The sequence below is a fragment of the Camellia sinensis genome, chromosome 3 (genome assembly GCF_055761805.1).
Source record: "Camellia sinensis isolate YWXY chromosome 3, ASM5576180v1, whole genome shotgun sequence".
Classification (NCBI taxonomy): Eukaryota; Viridiplantae; Streptophyta; class Magnoliopsida; order Ericales; family Theaceae; genus Camellia; species Camellia sinensis.
The window spans coordinates 167,197,663-167,216,087 of record NC_138963.1 but is presented as its reverse complement, the minus strand read 5'-3'; the positions used below and the strand labels follow the sequence as shown (position 1 = coordinate 167,216,087).

Below are 18,425 nucleotides of genomic sequence, written 5' to 3'. Positions count from 1 at the left end.
CATGAAGCAACCATTTCTAATTTTAGCCGTGCTTATTGACGGCCCAAAAGGACCTGGTGACAAGATTGATGTGTACATGCAACCGTTGATTGAGGAGTTGAAAGAACTATGGAATGAGGGTGTGTCAACATTTGATGCATTAACAAATCAAATGTTTCAAATGCATGCAGCTTTACTGTGGACAATTAGTGATTTTCCTGCATACGCAAACTTCTCAGGATGGAGCACTAAAGGCGAATATGCATGTCCTTGTTGCAATAAGGAAACTACATCGTGTTGGTTGAAGCATAGTAGGAAACAATCATACTTGGGTCATCGCAGATTTTTACCTACTGGCCATAAATTCCGGAAGGATAAAGTATCATTTGATGGTACTCGGGAAGTCCGACTCAAACCCAAATTGTTGTCTGGAACTGAGATGTTGCTACAATTAGAATCTGAGGGTATTTTAACCCAATACAAGAGGGATGACCTTAAGGAGAGGCATAGGAGACAGGTAGAGAAGGAGAAAGCTAGACATCGCACCCACAGTTGGAAGAAAAAGAGTATCTTTTATGAATTGCCATATTGGGAGCACAATCTAATAAGACACAACCTTGATGTGATGCATATAGAGAAGAATGTTTGTGACAATGTGTTGTGGACAATATTAGGGGTTGCAGGAAAATCGAAGGATGACGTTAATGCTCGGCGTGATTTACAAGATATGAATATTAGAAAACCCCTACATTTGCAGTTAAGAGGGTCGAATAAAGCCTACTTACCAGCAGCACAATTCACGGTGACCAAGGATGAGAAAGATTTGTTCTTGAAAGTGTTGAAGGAAGTAAGAGTTCCCGACGGCTATTCATCCAATATATCACGTCGTGTGCGCTCACATGATAGAAGTATTGGAGGTCTTAAGAGCCACGATAGTCATATTCTGATGCAACAACTTATTCCATTGGCTATTCGAAGATCGTTACCGAAGAATGTAATTGAACCCTTGATTGAATTGAGCAATTTCTTTAGACAATTGTGTTCAAAAGTGAATCGTGCGACGGATTTGTCATCTAGAGAAAATATTTCCTCCGAGTTTTTTTGATATAATGGAGCACTTGCCTATACATCTAGCTGATGAAGCCTTATTGGGTGGAGCGATTCAGTTTCGATGGATGTATCCAATTGAGAGGTATCTTCTTACTTTGAAGCAATACGTGCGTAATAGAGCTCATCCTGAAGGATCAATTGCTAAAGGATATCTTATGGAAGAATGCCTGAATTTTTGTGCACAATATCTCAATGATGTGGAAACCAAATCTAGTCGACCCGTGAGGAACTATAGTGGTGCTGATAATTTGGGTCATGCTATTGGTGAAAACACAGGCTTTTATCTTGATAATACTTCTTGGGTACAAGCTCATCGGTACATCTTATTCAATACAAGTGCGGTTCAACCATTCATAAAGTAGGTTAAGTCACTCACTCAATATTTTATTATGTTTTATTGAATTTTCTACAAAATTTTTTGTATTGCTAAAATTTCAATCTACACAGCGAACACCTTGAAGTACTTAAGCTCAAAATGCCTCGTGTTGACGATCATCAGCTTCGGCGTGAACATTTTGAAACTTTTCACATTTGGTTCAAGGAACATGTATGTATTTAACTCTATAGATTCTAGTTACTTAAGTCGAACTACATTTTAAATTTTACATTTTCGTGTAAAATAGGTCCAAACTTTGCGAAGGACTACTGATGTCATATTTTCTGAAGAGATTATTCTATTGGCAAATGGTCCTCATAACTTGGCAAGGAGGTTCAACGGGTATATACTGAATGGGTTTCGGTATCGAGTAAAGGCCATGGATGATCGTTGAGCCACACAAAATTGTGGTGTAGCTTTGAAGGCAGATACCATAAGTTATGCTAGTCGAAAAGACAAGAATCCTCGTGTGGGGTCTGTGTACTATTATGGACAATTGACAGATATTGTTGAGATTCGATATTCCAATGAGAAGAAACATGTGTTGTTTAAGTGTGATTGGATTGACAACATTCACGGAAAGAAAGAAGATGTCTTCAATTTCACGTTGGTGAACTTCAATCATTTGTTGTACCGAGATGATCGAATTACCAATGAACCTTTCATCTTGGCGTCCCAAGCAGAGCAAGTTTGGTATGTTGCAGACCCGTTACAACCAGACTGGCAAGTCGTGGTGAAGATGTCTCAAAGAGGTTTATTTGATATGAGTTCGACTGATCCACAAATCGAGCCATACATGAGCCAACAATTGGAAGAAAATATAATGCTTCGTGATGAAGAAGTTGGTTGGGTGAGGGAAGCCGCAGAAGGGGAAACAGTTGATGTTCAAATAGGCTGATAGTGGTGGAAACATTAGTAATTCAATTAAGGCCAAGGTTGTAGTTAATCATCAATTTCTTAATTTACTTTGTCTTTGTAATTGTATTAGTTCAATTAATGTCATATTATAGTTGACAACAAACCATTGTCTATGTTTCTAATGTCAATTAATGTTATATTGCTTGCAGATTATTATGGGAAGGAAGAGGAAGCCTGATCATCCCCGGCGCATGATGTCTGATGTGCTACATAACAGGACATCAGTAGCAACACCATCAGAGGAGGCATCACATCGGCCACTATCGGAGGGGCCTTTAGTGACACTACAGCAGCTACCATGTACTCAGCCTCCACGCCTACCATCGGTGCGTCCACCATCAGTGCCACCACTGCAGCTATCATCATCAGCTTATGAGCCATCCGCAGGTATATAAATTTGCTTTGATTTGTATGAAAATTATTTAAACATACATTTATTTATGCTCATTATATATAACTTGTTTATTCTCATTGTATTTTGCAGACCCTTCGACTTCTTCACAGCCCACCTCAGGTTTATGTGATATGATTTGTATTCACATTATTTAAATTTGCATTTGTTTATTACCATTGCATATTGTTTATTGTTATTGTATCTCACAGGTCATGTTAGTTCTTCATCAACCTCGACTAGGCGTGGTAGAGGATGTGCCAAGGGCATTAAAGAGTGGGGTACTGGTAAAAAGCTAGACATACAATTTGATGGAAATTACTGTCCAATAGGGGATAACGTGGCTAAGTTAACTACTCAACTTGGCATTATTGTGCGGAATGGTAACATTGTTCCTCTTACTTATCTTGACTGGAACAATGTGCCTGATGATATTATTGATGCTATCTGGAAGGATGTGAAGGTAAAAGTATATTTTTGTCTACAAATTCGAATTCCAAAATTGTGTTATTATTATTTAAACTTTGAAATTGTGTTTTATAGGACAATTTGAATATATGTCCAGAGGAGTACAAGCCAATCTGCATGAAAAACTGCAACAACATATGGAAGGATCACAAGAACAAGCTTAAGGCTAAGTATTTCAAGCCTAGAAGTTCTGATCCTAATCTGAAGGATGATGTTCCTATGCACATTGTGCCATGCCAGTGGGAAGAACTTGTGGAGTGTTGGCGTACTTCCGATGCTGAGGTATACAAATAAGTTATATTTATGATATGTAAACATACAAATCATATTTACATACTCACATTTGTCGAACCTGTTATAGAAAATCGCAAGTAGGAACGCTAAAAATCGGCGAGCTCACGGCATAGCTCATACCACAGGGCGTACTACTTTCTCTCAGATACGGCATGAGGTTTACATTTTATTGTTATATTTTTGTATATAAATAAACATTGTATATTTACAAATTATTTACATTCTAATTTTCATATTTCTAAAAAAATGCAGATCACCAGTAAGGGGGAGTCTACTGATAAGATGAATGTTTGGCTTATGACACGTAGAGTAGATGACCCAGAGGTTATTCAGACCTTGGTAGTTTCCAAACACCTTTGATTGTATTTAAAGTTTATTTTTTGTGTGTCAACCATCTTAATTTGGCATATACTTATATGTCTTATTCAATACAGGATGAGTTTAATCGTCAACTCTCTATGCTACCTGAGGATGGTCGGACTTTGGAGGCTAGGAATGCCATTTTCCATGAGTTGATAGGTCATGACGGACATGGATATTGTCGCACATACGGGAGAATTGTGCCTCGAAGAGCGGTGTATAAAGATGGTGCTGGGCCATCACAACCAACACCCCAGCCATCGACTATTGATTAGATCATGCAGAAGGTTCGTGCAGAGCTAAGGGATGAGTTGAGGGAGGAGCTGCGAGCAGAGTTCTCTACACATTTACAGCAGATGAGAGCTGAGATGATGGCCTTAGTGTCACAGGGGGCAAGTGTAGATCCCAATAGACAGGTTCGATATAAATTAAATTGTTTGATAGTTCAATTTTCACACAAGATTATGTATAAAATTCGAATATGATTACCACATTATGTATTGACTATCATAGGTTCCTGATGCATCGAGTGGCCACCGGGCATTTAGGGAATCTGCAGAAGACGAGAATCCATATACACCACCACCAGAAGATCAGGTATAAAATGTATCTTTGCATTCTAAGCTAAAATGTATCTTTGCATAATTTAGACATTCTAAGTTAAAGAGAGACTTGTGGGAAAAGACGGGGCTCGAATCGGGTTCCCGGTTTGGGAGTTAGAGCCGGATTTCACTTTAGGCAAACTAGTTCCTTAAGAAACTTGAATTCGAGGCGTTAACGCCCCAAAATCACCAAACGGCGTCGGTTGAGCACGAAACTTGGCACACGCGACCGCCTAGGCACGAGTGACTTGTGGGAGAAGACGGGGCTCGAATCGGGTTCCCGGTTTGGGAGTTAGAGCCGGATTTCACTTTAGGCAAACTAGTTCCTTAAGAAACTTGAATTCGAGGCGTTAACGCCCCAAAATCACCAAACGGCGTCGGTTGAGCACGAAACTTGGCACACCCGACCGTCTAGGCACGAGTGACTTGTGGGAGAAGACGGGGCTCGAATCGGGTTCCCGGTTTGGGAGTTAGAGCCGGATTTCACTTTAGGCAAACTCGTTCCTTAAGAAACTTGAATTCGAGGCGTTAATGCTCCAAAATCACCAAACGGCGTCGCTTTAGCACGAAAGTTGGCACACGCGTCCGCCTAGGCACGAGAGACTTGTGGGAGAAGACGGGGCTCGAAACGGGTTCCCGGTTTGGGAGTTAGAGCCGGATTTCGGTCTAGTCAAAATTATTTACTAAACTATCTTTCTAATTATATAGTAGTCAATTTTTTTTTTTATATTTTTCTGTAATTAAAATATTAACACCATTATATGGTTATTAATTATTTTTATTTTGTTTTTTTCAGATATTTCCTGAGTAGCAGCTTGCTTCTTGTGGAATGTGGGCGTACAAAGATTATTACCAACTTTTTTTTTTTGTAACCCGTCGCAAACTTGTGAATAACATCAAGACGAAAAATTTTGGTTTTGATTTTGATTTATGTTATTTAAATTTGTGAATAACATTATGTATGTAGTATGCGACATTATGTAGTGGCATAATTTTTGTTTTTATGCATTTTTATTTCTGTATTGTTATGAATGGAACAACATTATGAATTTTTATTATTTGTCAACTTTTATTTATGTATGTATTTATATTATAAATTTAATTTTTGGATTTTTTTATAGTTATTTTTCATTTAATACAGGTTATTTTTATTTTTTTAATAATTTTCCAACAGGGTTTTTTTTTTTTTTTTAAATTTTTTGAGACGGCATAATAAGCCGTCGCAAAAACATTTTTGGAGGCTTTTGCGATGGCAGACATCCTGTCGCAAAAGCTAGTAATTTAATTTAAACTAAAACCTTTAGCGACGGCTCAGCCTACCGTCGGCAATAGTATAGGCTACCACACTTTTAGCGACGGCCTTCTTGCCGTCTCAAAAACCTTTTTTAGCGACGGAAATACTTAGCCGTCGCAAAAAGTCAGATTTTCTTGCGTTATTGGCGACAGAAAATTACCGTCGCAAAAAAGACATCCTTCCGTCGCAAAAAACAATGGCGACGGCACCTACCGTCGCTAAATCCCTTTTGCAACCCCCCCTGTCGCGACCCCCCCTTTGCCGTCGCTAAAAGCCAACTTACCGTCGCAAAAGGTATTGGCGACGGCTAACGGACCATTTGCGACGGCGTTTTGCCGTCGCAAAAAACACGTTTTCCTGTAGTGACAGTATTTGCACCCACTAATAAGTGTGCAGGGGGTTACAACAAATTTGTCTTTAGGATACAATGAAGCCTAATCTAAGGATCAAATCTATCGGCGTTTACATTGACGACAGGAGATTAGAATACTCTTGATGTAATCAAGAAAACATAGACACTAATAATCAAGTTTGCAGAATTTGATTAGTAGTAAGAAAAGTAGAAACTTGCTTACGAAACTTTTGATCGAAAACTTTAAATCAAGAGGGAGAGAGAGAGAGAGAGAATTATGGGAATGCTTTCTAGATTTTTGATGGATTGAAATGGTTGATTTTGCTGCCTATAAGCCTTGATGCATTTGATCGAATGATCATGTCCCTTGATCACATCCGATCAGATTTGATTGTTGGATCGTCGATCTATGGTGCAGATTAATCTCACACTAAATAGATGCCTTGAATGATACATGATCACAATCGGGTGCTATATCAACCATACGATCACGTGCATCTCCAATCAACGGCTATGATCAGACCACTTTAGATCGGACACGCAGCCATTCGATTGGTTGGTTGACTCGTTCCCAATGGACGTCACATCACTGTCACGCAGAGTGGATTGTATTCCATGTCACTCATGCCATGTCGGATCTATGCCATCGCTCCAACCTATTCGATGCAAATAGAAAAGTGCCCTCATGGCGCTAATGCGTTCTTGCTAAGTGTGCCATCAAATGCCACATAGCTTACTGCCTGCGTATGCGCGCTCTAGCATCCATTCTACAATTCCAATTCAAAAGAATATTCCATATAGAACTTTATTAAGTGCTCCATGTTTTTCTCTCTTTCTAATGTGGGACAAAGTCCCCAAGCTTATTTCAAATTTTCCGAAGAAAAATAAAGAAGGTTTTGAAAATATCCAAAAACTAAACTATAAATTTTGAAAATCATTTTGAAAATTTCCCAACAGCAAACGTGGTGGGCGATTTCAATTTTATGTATATGTTGTATATACATATATATTAATTGATATATATATATATATATAGGAGTACGACACACACCCACACATACATATATATATATATATATATATGTTTTGTGTGTTATTTTAATTTGAAATTTTTTGTGCATCAAAAATGGGTGTATGCATCGGAAATGAAAAATTATTTTGGTTGATTTTGTTAGCTAAAAGAAAACGGGGTGACTATGAGGAAGGGGATGAGAGATCAAAAAACGTAAAAAGAAGGGCAAAAAAGAAATAGAAGAAAAGGAAAGAAAGTGAAAACTTGGTTTTGACTTATGAGATTAGGATGGCATAGAAAAGAAAATTTGATAACATATTAAGGGTAATGCAGACTTTTACAAATATTGTTAATAGAGTTTGTCGTTACACTTCACTCTAAATCACAAGGAGGTTAAATATATATTTTTAAATCATAAAGAGGTAATGTGTTTTTTGACAAAAACATAAGGAGGTAAAATGTAATTAATCCTTTATTAATTTATCAATTATCATTTATTTATTTATTTATTTTTACCACATGATATGGTAAACCACATGTTATGTTAAAATTTTAATAATAACATTTAAAATTAATGTGTTATAATTTAAAAACAAGAAATAATCCACTAAATAAATAAAGGGTAAATTACAAGCACACCCCTAAGATTTACTTAAATTACAATTCTTATGGTTTTAGAAATTACATTATGCCCTCTAAGGTTTCTAATTTCATAACAAATAGGCCAATTTATTAATAAATCATTAAGTTAATTAACAGTTTTTAATAATGTTAAAATTTTATTTAAATTAATAATTCAGATAATTTTATTATTGTATAGGTGAACAGTTAGAAATTTCATTTTTTCAATTAATTCTGTTAAATACAAAATTCTAACAGGGAGGTATTTGTAATTTTTCAAACTATAGGGGCCAATTCGTATTTTAAGCAAACCTCAAGGGTGTATTTGTAATTTACCTATTGTGGACTCGCCTTTTTCCGCGCCCCGCCTTTCGGAAAGGGTTTAAAAAGAAAGACTTTACAGTTCGTACTCTCGCGATTTTAAATCTAGTTGCACAAAGTGCAATGTGAAACTGATAATCACCAAAGAGTCCAAATCCGGCAAACTTTTTTGAAAAATCGATTTTAAATCAAATAATGCCAAAATTGGACTGCATTGCCAGATACAGAGTCGCCACCTAAATATTTTATTTTTGAAAAAATTTGGGAAACCCTGACTCGTGCCGAAGGCCACGTGTCCATCATCACCAAAGTTGCCTCAGCTCGGGAACTTAGGTACGAGAGGGGAAGATCCTGAAATGAGCACCCCCGCTCGCCCGATCAAAGATCGGCCTCTACTAATCATGATATGTATTTTTATAAACATTATATGTTCTTGTTTCGGTTATTAGCTAATTTTACTATGTGATGTGCACATGCAAGTATAAACTAGTCGCAAGACTTGGAACAATTCAACTCATGTTTGTTTCCGAAAATGGTTTGAATTTGCCACCTCAAGTGGGCTTAAAGCTTCTGATTTGCCACCAAAAATAGTGGGCTCAAAACATGATTTGCCACTCAACAAAGTAGGCTTAAAGCACACGATTGTTGAATCGTTCCAATTCAAACAACAAGCCTTCATCCACAGGTATTCATGTAGTTTAACATTTAAGCACATAACCTCATGGAAAGCATGCGAAACATGGCAACATAGCAATTACACTCATGCAAGTATGCTAAAGCATAAAACTCACCGAGTACTCTAAGCCAAAAAAAAAAAAACTAGTTAGAAAAATGCATGATTACTAACTATGTTAAATGACTAATGCAACACATACAATGATGTAATTAAATAGGCTCGGCTATTTAATCATGGTATTTGCAACACTTTGATAGCATGCTTTGAAACATGTATTCAAAAAAGATATTGAAAGTGCAATGCAGTTTGAATAATGCGCCGAGCCTCGGTGCATGCAAGACAAATGAATGGATGCAAGCATGTAATATGCTAATTGAAAATGTTCGTAATTTAACCATATAAAATGATTAAATAAAAGGGAGAAAAATGTGAGGTTGGAAGACATACACACATGCACACACACTTATTACAACATTACGCCCTCACGAGGGAGGGTCCAAATGAATAAGCTAACTAGCTACGCTAATTAAGCAAAGCTAATTATTACAACAATTGAAACGAATTAACTAACTTATTCTAAGCTAATTAAAACAATTAAATGATTAACTATCTAAGCTAATTAAATAGTTACAACACTTGCATGAATTAGCTACCTCAAATCAGCTAAGCAAAGCAACTAAATGGCCTCGGGAGCGAGGGACATATGCATGCTTGGTTGGTTTCCACCCGAAACTGCCACCGCTTTGCCGTTGAATGCCTTTGTTTGCGTATTTGAACACCAAAGAAGCTACCAACTTCCAGAACACCTTCGCTCCCCTTTTCCATCACACTGAACAACTTTCATCATTGATGGCCGGTCGGCTACCATTGGTGGCCGGTCGGAACTTCCCTTTTTGCTACAACAGAGAGCAAACATAGGTAAAGCAGTGTAATCTCAAGGGTTGTTTGTACTGTTACGCTCCTTATCATCACACAAGTTCAAATGAGTGTAACTCTTGGCTCTCAAACCATCAACCATGCATTTTCCATTCATGATGGCTAAGGAACCAAGCTTGTACAAGCTTAATAAGTGCAAAACAAGACTCAGAAAAGGCCACCACCCTATCATGCATGATCAAGGGTGAGGGTGAGGGTGACCACGGAAAGTGACGCATTTCATCACTTTCGAGTATGAAATGTCCAGGTTTCTTTGTGTTCGAATTAACGTCCGATTTGAACACGTGCAATGCAACACGAAAGATGCTTATCTTGCCTCTTTTACTTGTTCATTTTGTTTACTCATTTTACATTACCGATACATTCTCTAATCGATTAAGTCCATTGGTGAGTGTCTTCTAAAGCGAAAGAAGTTTCAACCAAGAGGTAGTTCAAAGCATGAGGGAAGCTTCATGCCGTTGGTAATGAACCCTAAAAAGAGGATTAAACTATTAAGCATGAACCTTAACCTTAAGCTTAAACAACACTAAGGTTGAAACAACCCTCAAACAAATGAAAAGGTGAAGCAAAGAGGGAGGTTGTAGAGATGTTAAGTGCTGGAATTAGGTATGAAAAAGCATTAAAACATGCAACCAAGACACACAAATGATGCTCAAAGCCTAGAAACACTAATCTAGTGAAGAAAATTACATCACAACTATACAAAACAAAGCTCAAATGACCCAAACAGCCCAAAACAGAGCTAAAGCAGGTCAAAACAAAGGCAAAAACATGTTAACATGTGAGGCTAACTAGGCATGCAAGCAAGACACAAGGAGGGGAGGCTAACCCCTCCAATTTTGAACATCAAAAGAAGGTTTTTGTCACTGAAAAATCTCTGAATTTTAGTGGTCAAAAGACCCAAAAGGTTTGATTTGAATGTGATGAAAAATGGTACAAAAGTCTAAACAATTAAATAATAAGAAGGGTGGATTACCCCTTAACACAAGATAGCCTCAAACCATCATTTTAAGCCTCAAAAATAGAGTTTTCTTTTTATATAGTTGAAAATCAGCCCAAAAACAATACAAAAGGATGGCAAAACAAGTATTCAAAGCAAGTATACTAATCAAGTAAACTACCTTTTGAAGCTCAAGCACAAATTAAGCAACAATCCAAGCTTAAACCTTCTTCTAGAGCACAAGCAAGACTCCAAAAGACCTCATCTCCAAGGTGGCCAAGTTTGATTAAGGGTTGATGTGCAAAAGTGTAGAGAAACTAGACTTTAAGGCACAAAATAACAAAAGGGAGAACGAATTCTTGAGAGAGAGAGATTTTTGGTCTAAAATGTCTAACCTCTCAAAATGGGAGATGACACCCCCTATATACAAAAAATCAAGTCTTGAGCTTGAATACATCCTACCATACACATGTATGAAGATGCAGCCCAGTGAGTAACAGCTCGCACAACTGGCAAACAAATATCTGGAAAAAGAGACCAATGGCCGTTGACCACCATTGGTAGCCGACAAGCACAAGCCATGGCCAACAGATCCTAGGGCTGGCCGACAGGTCACCCTCTCTTCCAGGCTAGAGGCTACAAGCTCTAGGTCCAAAAACATGCACAAAACATATAAGGTTTAGAGGCTCAAAGACAAGGCGTTCCGCTGAGGACTTCGGGTGCTCAAAATGAACACAAATAAGCACAATCATCGAGTGTACAAATGATGGCGTCCAAGTCTTGAGGACAGTCAAAAAGGGGTGTTTACACCCATAAATAAATAATATATTTAGATTGGACGTACCATAACATCTGTAGTTAAGAGTAAAGAATGAAGTGCATTTATTTTTAATAAATTATACATAATTCACAAATTAAATTATATGTAATTTGTATAAGGATTTTTTTCATCTCCCTCGTTCTTAGTTTGTAGAAGAATAATGACAATAAATTTGTTAGGTCCTCCAAAAATATGATGGACAAAAATACCCCTAACAATAATGTTTTTCACTTTTTAGATGATTTGAAAATTTGAAAATTTAATAATTTTTGATTGGGATAATTGTTGAAAAGTCCAAAGTAAGAATGGTATAAAGTATCAAGTCTAAAGTATATTTTTTTGTTAGTGAAAGGTCCATCATTTGTGAAATAGTTTGGTGAGAAATCATTTTGCTAGTTTTGGAGGACATTTTGTTTCCAATTTTACCCTTTAATTTATCTGTTGACTTTTGTTGACTATCTGTTCAAAATTTTTCCCTATCTGTTCAAAATTGTTTTCCTTACCTGTTTAATTTTTTCCTGTATCTGTTCAAATATTTGTGCAAATTTTATTATCTATTAATTTTTTTCCTATCTTTTGAAATACCAAGTCAAACTAAATTTTATTATCTATTCTATTTTTTTCTTATCTGTTTAATCTATCTGTTAATTTTTACTCTCCAAATCTAATTTCTCCTCTTTCATCTCTTTTATTTGTTCTAGTGCTTTGAATGTGCAACCAAAGAAGAAGATTTCAAAGCTATCTGTTCAATAACAACAACAATAAAAAATTTGATTTGTTCACTCAATTTTTTTTTATCTCTATTTGCCTAAACTTTTTATTTTTTATTATCTATTGCAAACAACAACAACAACAACAAAATAGCCACTATTTGTTTAAACACACACAGGGATAGAGAGAGAGAGAGAGAGAGAGAGAGAGAGAGAGAGAGAGTGAAAATATAGATATGTTTGGGTTTGATGAAAATATAGTGATAAACATCTTAGGCATCAAACTTACACAGTGTTAATTATCCAAATGAAAATGTGTTAATTATCCAAATGAAAATATAAAACCGATAAATAGAATTCGATATATATATATATCAAGATTTTACAAAATTCATTCATTACATGAATAAAAGGTTGTACCCAAAACATTCGTGGATCAACTATATATAGAACATCATAGTAAGTTTCACAAATCCATTACTTGTTTACGAGTGCCTAAAAACAATAAAGATACATCAGCTTTAAATCCTCAGCTATAAAAATAGTTGAACATGAAAAATTGACATCCTTTTAAATTTATGCATATCAGCTGTTATAGTGACCACTATTGATCGAAACACAAGATGCATAGAAAGAGAATACAAATTTTATTACTATTACTTGAGATATGTACAAGTAAAGAATAATTGGAATCTAATGAAGGTAATAATAATACGACAAGAAATATGAGTAAATTAGATCCTCATTTGTTTCTTTAAATTCATGTCCATTTTGTACCTCTCCAGATTCGATTGTGATTCTTTGAGGCAAAATAGACGACACCACCACCAAACTCTCCAAAGCCAGATTCATTCATAATATTGCTGGGGTTTCTTCTTCTAACACATATTCATATTCGCTCAGTAGAGACTCATTTAGCAACATGCCTCGCAAGTACAGAGACAAATCCAATGATAAAGACTACCATAATGATGGTTGTCGTTACAGTCATAACAAGAATTTCAGATCCAAAAATTGTTACAACCCTCTATCCCAAGACGATAATGATTCTTTTGATGAGCGTCAACATTGAGATCGGAATGCATCGAATCGAAACTCTAATGATGAGACGAGATAGAGGTTGAAAGGCATCTAAGGTTTTGGAAAGGAAACATATAGATCTGTAACTTTGGTTGATTGATCTTAGAAACAACCAGATCCAAAGCCAATAAAACCCTAAAACCCTAGCTTTCGATTAAGACTAGTCTTCGTACTACAAATTTGAGATCCTCTTCAGATCAGAGGAGACGACGACCAATTAGAGGTTAAGTTCTGTCTTGAGACATCTTTATCATCTTTTTCCTCCTCAGAAAAATTTAGATATGAAACTTCAGATTGCCCATGTACAAAGACACATTGTCGAACCCCCAACGATGTTGCCGCCTCAATCGCATACTCTAAAACTGCTAGAATAGCCGTTAGTTTGGAAGAGGAAGTGAGGAGAGACAAGTATATATATATATACATATGTGTGTATGTATATGTAGAGAGAGAGAGTGGTGGTGTGGGCGATGGCGACGCGACGGTAAGGGTGCTAGTGGCAATGTGGTAGTGGCGGTGGAGGAACAGTGGCATCAATAGTGAAGATGAATATAACGACAAAAATGTGTGTATGAGAGAGAGAGAGAGAGAGAGAGAGAGAGAGAGAGAGAGAAATCTGAGACAAGAGATGTGAGAGAAATTCAAGACGTTAAATGCATGTAAGTTGAAGGGTAGTATGGTCATTTTGAAAGAGTTTGTCTTTATAGACAAAAAGTTTTAGAGCGTAGATGTCTAGGCATACAAAATTCAAAATTAGATTTACAGATCAAGAGCCCCTTTTGATTTATACTTTTAATTTTTGTTAAACTTATATTTTTATATTTATCTCATCAAGATTTATTAAATAAAAGGGTGAAACATCAATAAATCCCAAGTTGTGAACTTGTGCACCAATTAATCCCGCATCTTTTCTTTAGAACCGAAAAGTCCTAAATCAAGGATGATATCATTTTTTGTCCTCACATGATAGGATAATGTGGGGTTTGGGTAATGGTCAAATTACATTTGTGGACATGGAGCACACTATAGGCTTTTTTTAGTTTTTTATCGTTTTTAACAGAATCTTTTAATCAGTGTAAGAAACGGTAGAATTTAACATTCCCACATTACTTACGTTCCATAAACTTTTACATTCAGCATCTCCACATTACTAACTTTTCCATGTCAGTGTAATGAAACCCTAAATGTTGTTGAAAGACTGCTGAATAGGGTTTTAAGTGAATTCCACTCATTCGGCTTGAACCCTAATTGGCACGATCCACATTCCGTCGACACACCGTTTGTTTCCCAACACCACATCAACTATGTAACTTGCATCGACGAGACCGTCAATTCTTCTTCTCTGATTAGAGGAATTTCGCAAACATTCACAGTGTTTTTGTTGGTGTTTGACATTTGTGTAGTCATTAACGACATGTAGCCGTTGAGTTTACATAATACCTTCGTCGTCGTTGGTGATTGTGTTGGTACCCCCATGGCGTTAGCTATGTGGTTTCTGATGTTGTTTTCTTTGTTTTTCTGAAAGATTCAGATTGTTCGGTGAATGTCAAATTATATGTTGTGACTGCATCCTAACGTTATATACTAGCCTGTAATGTTGTTGTGTGTTAATGGTATGGTGGGTTTCGTATTTCAATGGGGTATAGTCTTGTAGTGTTTATTCTTGTTATGGGGTTAATTATGCTAGTTTCAGTTGGTGTGTTAGTGTGCCTTTGCGGTTTAGGGTTCCTATGTGATTGGCAACAGTGTAATGTTAAGGCCATTTGTCGTGTTGTGTTGTAATGCACCACCCATTCCCTTGTTTTTTGAGTGTATGGATGTTGGTGGTGATATGAAATGTTAATAACATTTATGGTAATAAAAAATGTAATGTTAACCGCATCGATGTTAATGAAGTGTAGTGTCAATATCATTTTTTTGATTTGTTGTGTTGTAATGTATCACCCATTCCCTTGTTTTTTGAGTGTATGAATGTTAGTGGTGATATGAAATATTAATAACATTTATGGTAGTAAAAATGTAATGTTAACTGTATCGAGATTAATGAAAAAAAAAAGCATCAGTAATTGAAACCCATCCATCGTATATCATTCTAAAAAAATTAAACATACAAAAATGGAAATGTAAAACATTATCATCTCAATCATTACATACAAATGAGCAAAAAAGAATCCACCAAAATTGTAACAAGGGTAAATGTGTAAATTTTGCCTGTGCCAAATCAAAGGAAAATATTCCTTACCAATTAAATATGACCAAATGGTTCATAAGAAAAAAAATAGGACTAAATGGATCATCATTTCTAAATTTGGGATTTACCAGTAATTTCTCATTTCTATTATGTTCCTTCTCTTTTTTTCTTTTGTGCTAAAAAGGTAAGGTACATGATATATGAGAATCAAATTTGGGATTAATTTTTATATAAAAATCTTTTTTATTTGGAAAACATTTGAAAAGGAATACAAAAATAACTTAAAATATAGGATTCTTCAAATATTCCAAACGGATGTGGGATTTTTCAAACATTTCAAAAGGAATACAAAAACAACTTGGTAAGTTTTGGCCAAATGTATAATTCCAAACTGTAATACTCCAATGTAACACTCAAGCGTAACACTCCAATGTAACACTAAAAAAAAAAGAACTAGGCCTTGTTTGGCAAATGACTATTTTAGCCAAAAAGTCAAAAAGTCACTAAAAAAATAAAAAAGCCAACAACCTATACCAAAAAGTTAAAGATTCTATTTTCTCTCTACTTTTTGCACATTTTTTCGTAAAAAGTCGAAAAATCATCCCAAATATACTAGTTTTTTTTACATCACATTTTAGTCAAAAAGTCAAAAAATTATTAAAAAAGCCTGTTTCCAAATGAGACCTGTAATGCCTTAATGTAACACATAAAAAAAACACCTTATTGTTCTTTTCCAAACATAACACTCCAATATAACACTTCAAAAAAACTCTTTAGTGTAACACTCTAATGTAATACACACAAAATTTCTTATTGTAACACTCTATTGTAACACACAAAAAAACTCCTTAGTGTATTTTTTCCAAACGTAACGCTCTATTATAATACTCCAGAAAACCTCCTCAGTGTAACATTCTAATATAACACACACAAAAACTCTTTAGTGTAACACTTTAATATAACACGCATAAAAATTTCTTAGTGAACTTTTCCCAAATGTAACACTCTAATACAATACTTTAAAAAAATTCCTTAGTGTAATACTCTAATGTAACACACAAAACTCCTTAGTGTAACATTCTAATGTAACACACAAAAAACTCCTTAATATACTTTTTGTAAATGTAACATTTCAATATAACACTCTAAAAAAATTCCTTCGTATAACACTTTAATGTAACACAAAAAAAAAAAAAAAAAAAAACTTTGGTGTACTTTTCCCACACGTAACGCTCCAATATAACCAAAAAAATAAATAAAAAATAAAAAATTAGTGTACTTTTCCTAAACGTAACATTCCAATGTAACACTGAAAAGAAAAAGAATGTGAGATTCTTCAAACTATTCCAAAAGGAGTATAAATATTTCTTAATAAGTTTTGGACAAATGTATAATTTCAAACTGTGAGTGTTACGTTTAGAAAAACAACACTAATGAGTTTTTTTTTTAGTATTTTTGTGTGTTACAATGAAGTATGTTACATTGGAGTGTTACGCTTGAGATTACATTGATTGGAGTTATGTTTGGGAAAAATACACTAAAGATTTTTTTTTTTTTTTTTTAACATTAGAGCGTTATGTGGAAAAAGTACACGAAAGAGTTTTTTTTTTAGTGTTACGTTGTTACGTTTGAGAAAATTACACAAAGGAATTTTTTAGCATGTTACATTGAAGTATTACATTATTGGAGTATTACGTTAGAGTGTTAGATTTTTGTTCATAATGTGGGATTTGTTCTAGAATGAGGGAAAATCCAAAACTTCTATAGTTCAAATTGCTAAAATGTGTAATTTTACATTTTGAGAAACCCACTTTCATTACAAAAATTAAAATTTTAAAGACTAAAATTTAGGGACAAAATTATTTTTTAGGGACCAAATAGTTTTGTTGCGAAAAGTAGTGCTATTATATTTTTAGCAACGAAAATTGAACATTAGTGATGAATTATTATCCTTTTGAGACCAAATTTTTTGTTTGAAAAAATAAATCATTTTGAGACCAAATTATTTTGCCCTTAAAAACCTGTTTATTAGTGACATTTTCAAAATTTTGTCATTAAAAGCCTTGTTTTTGACTTTTCGAAACGACTTTTTAGCGACTATTCTCATGATAATAGAAATTGGTCCCAAAATGTCTTTTGCAACAAAATTTTGACTTTTAGGGACTAAAAAGTTTGGTATCTAAAACTCTTATATGTTGTAGTATTTTATCCCTAAAAACTTAAACTCAAATATGTAGGTTGATGATACAACGGGTTCCAGATGGAACGGGTCGGGCTGATCCACTCTTTCCAAACCGGTGTCCGAGTGATCAAGCCCACGGGGGAACCTGCACAAGAGTTCAATGGGGAACGGAGAGTTCCCCAGCGAACCCTCCGACGAGCAAGTTAGAAAGAGAAGTGGATCGTAGAGATGGATTAGAGATAGAAAACCTAACCTTCTTCCTGTCTTCGACGTCTGCTTATATCCTCTGGTAATCATTTCGTTGTCCTTTTCGACCTGTCACCTTGGTCGAAAGTCTATGCTCTAGCTTATCTTGTTCATGGTGAAGGCGTTATGTCTCGACAGAGAGGGGTTATCGCAATAAATGCTGTAAGGAGCTTCATTAATGGCGATGTGCCGTGGCAATAACTTTGCAGATCTTTGTCTGCTTATGTGGCTTGCCCTTCCCTTGCCATGTATCTTGATGTCATTGGTTCTTATTGCTACGTGGGGCTTTAGTAATGCTAGGCTTTAGTATTTGAGATATGTATTGGGCCCTAAACGGTGGGCTGTGATCTTTATGGGCTTACCCATGTCAGTAGTCCCTCATTCCCAAGTACAGCTTTAGTCCAACAAAGGGAATAATGAAAAAAATGAGGGTTGTGAGAGACTGACAGGGTGAAGGCCGACCGAAAGGGGTGACCGACCACGAGGAGGGCCGACCGCGAAGGGTGGCCGAGTGGAGCGACCGACCATGAGGAAGGCCGACCGCGA

General features: G+C 35.8%; 1 protein-coding gene across 1 annotated transcript; it reads left to right on the top strand.

Annotated features, from left to right (window-relative positions):
• The first annotated feature begins 1,437 nt into the window (after window positions 1-1,437).
• On the top strand, window positions 1,438-3,682 carry LOC145821188 (uncharacterized). Its single transcript, XM_082917727.1, has 6 exons — window positions 1,438-1,636; window positions 1,713-2,400; window positions 2,533-2,770; window positions 2,868-2,897; window positions 2,987-3,237; window positions 3,318-3,682. The coding sequence occupies exons 3-6, from the start codon at window positions 2,539-2,541 to the stop codon at window positions 3,534-3,536; spliced, it is 732 nt and encodes a 243-aa protein (XP_082773853.1). The 5' UTR covers window positions 1,438-1,636; window positions 1,713-2,400; window positions 2,533-2,538; the 3' UTR covers window positions 3,537-3,682.
• The last annotated feature ends 14,743 nt before the right edge of the window (window positions 3,683-18,425 follow it).

Bases quoted from the DNA above. Each gene is read 5' to 3' on its own strand.
- LOC145821188 (XM_082917727.1), top strand. From the start codon at position 2,539: ATGGGAAGGAAGAGGAAGCCTGATCATCCCCGGCGCATGATGTCTGAT. The intron at 2,898-2,986 runs GTTTATGTGATA...TGTATCTCACAG, and splicing joins TTCTTCACAGCCCACCTCAG to GTCATGTTAGTTCTTCATCA. The intron at 3,238-3,317 runs GTAAAAGTATAT...TGTGTTTTATAG, and splicing joins CTATCTGGAAGGATGTGAAG to GACAATTTGAATATATGTCC.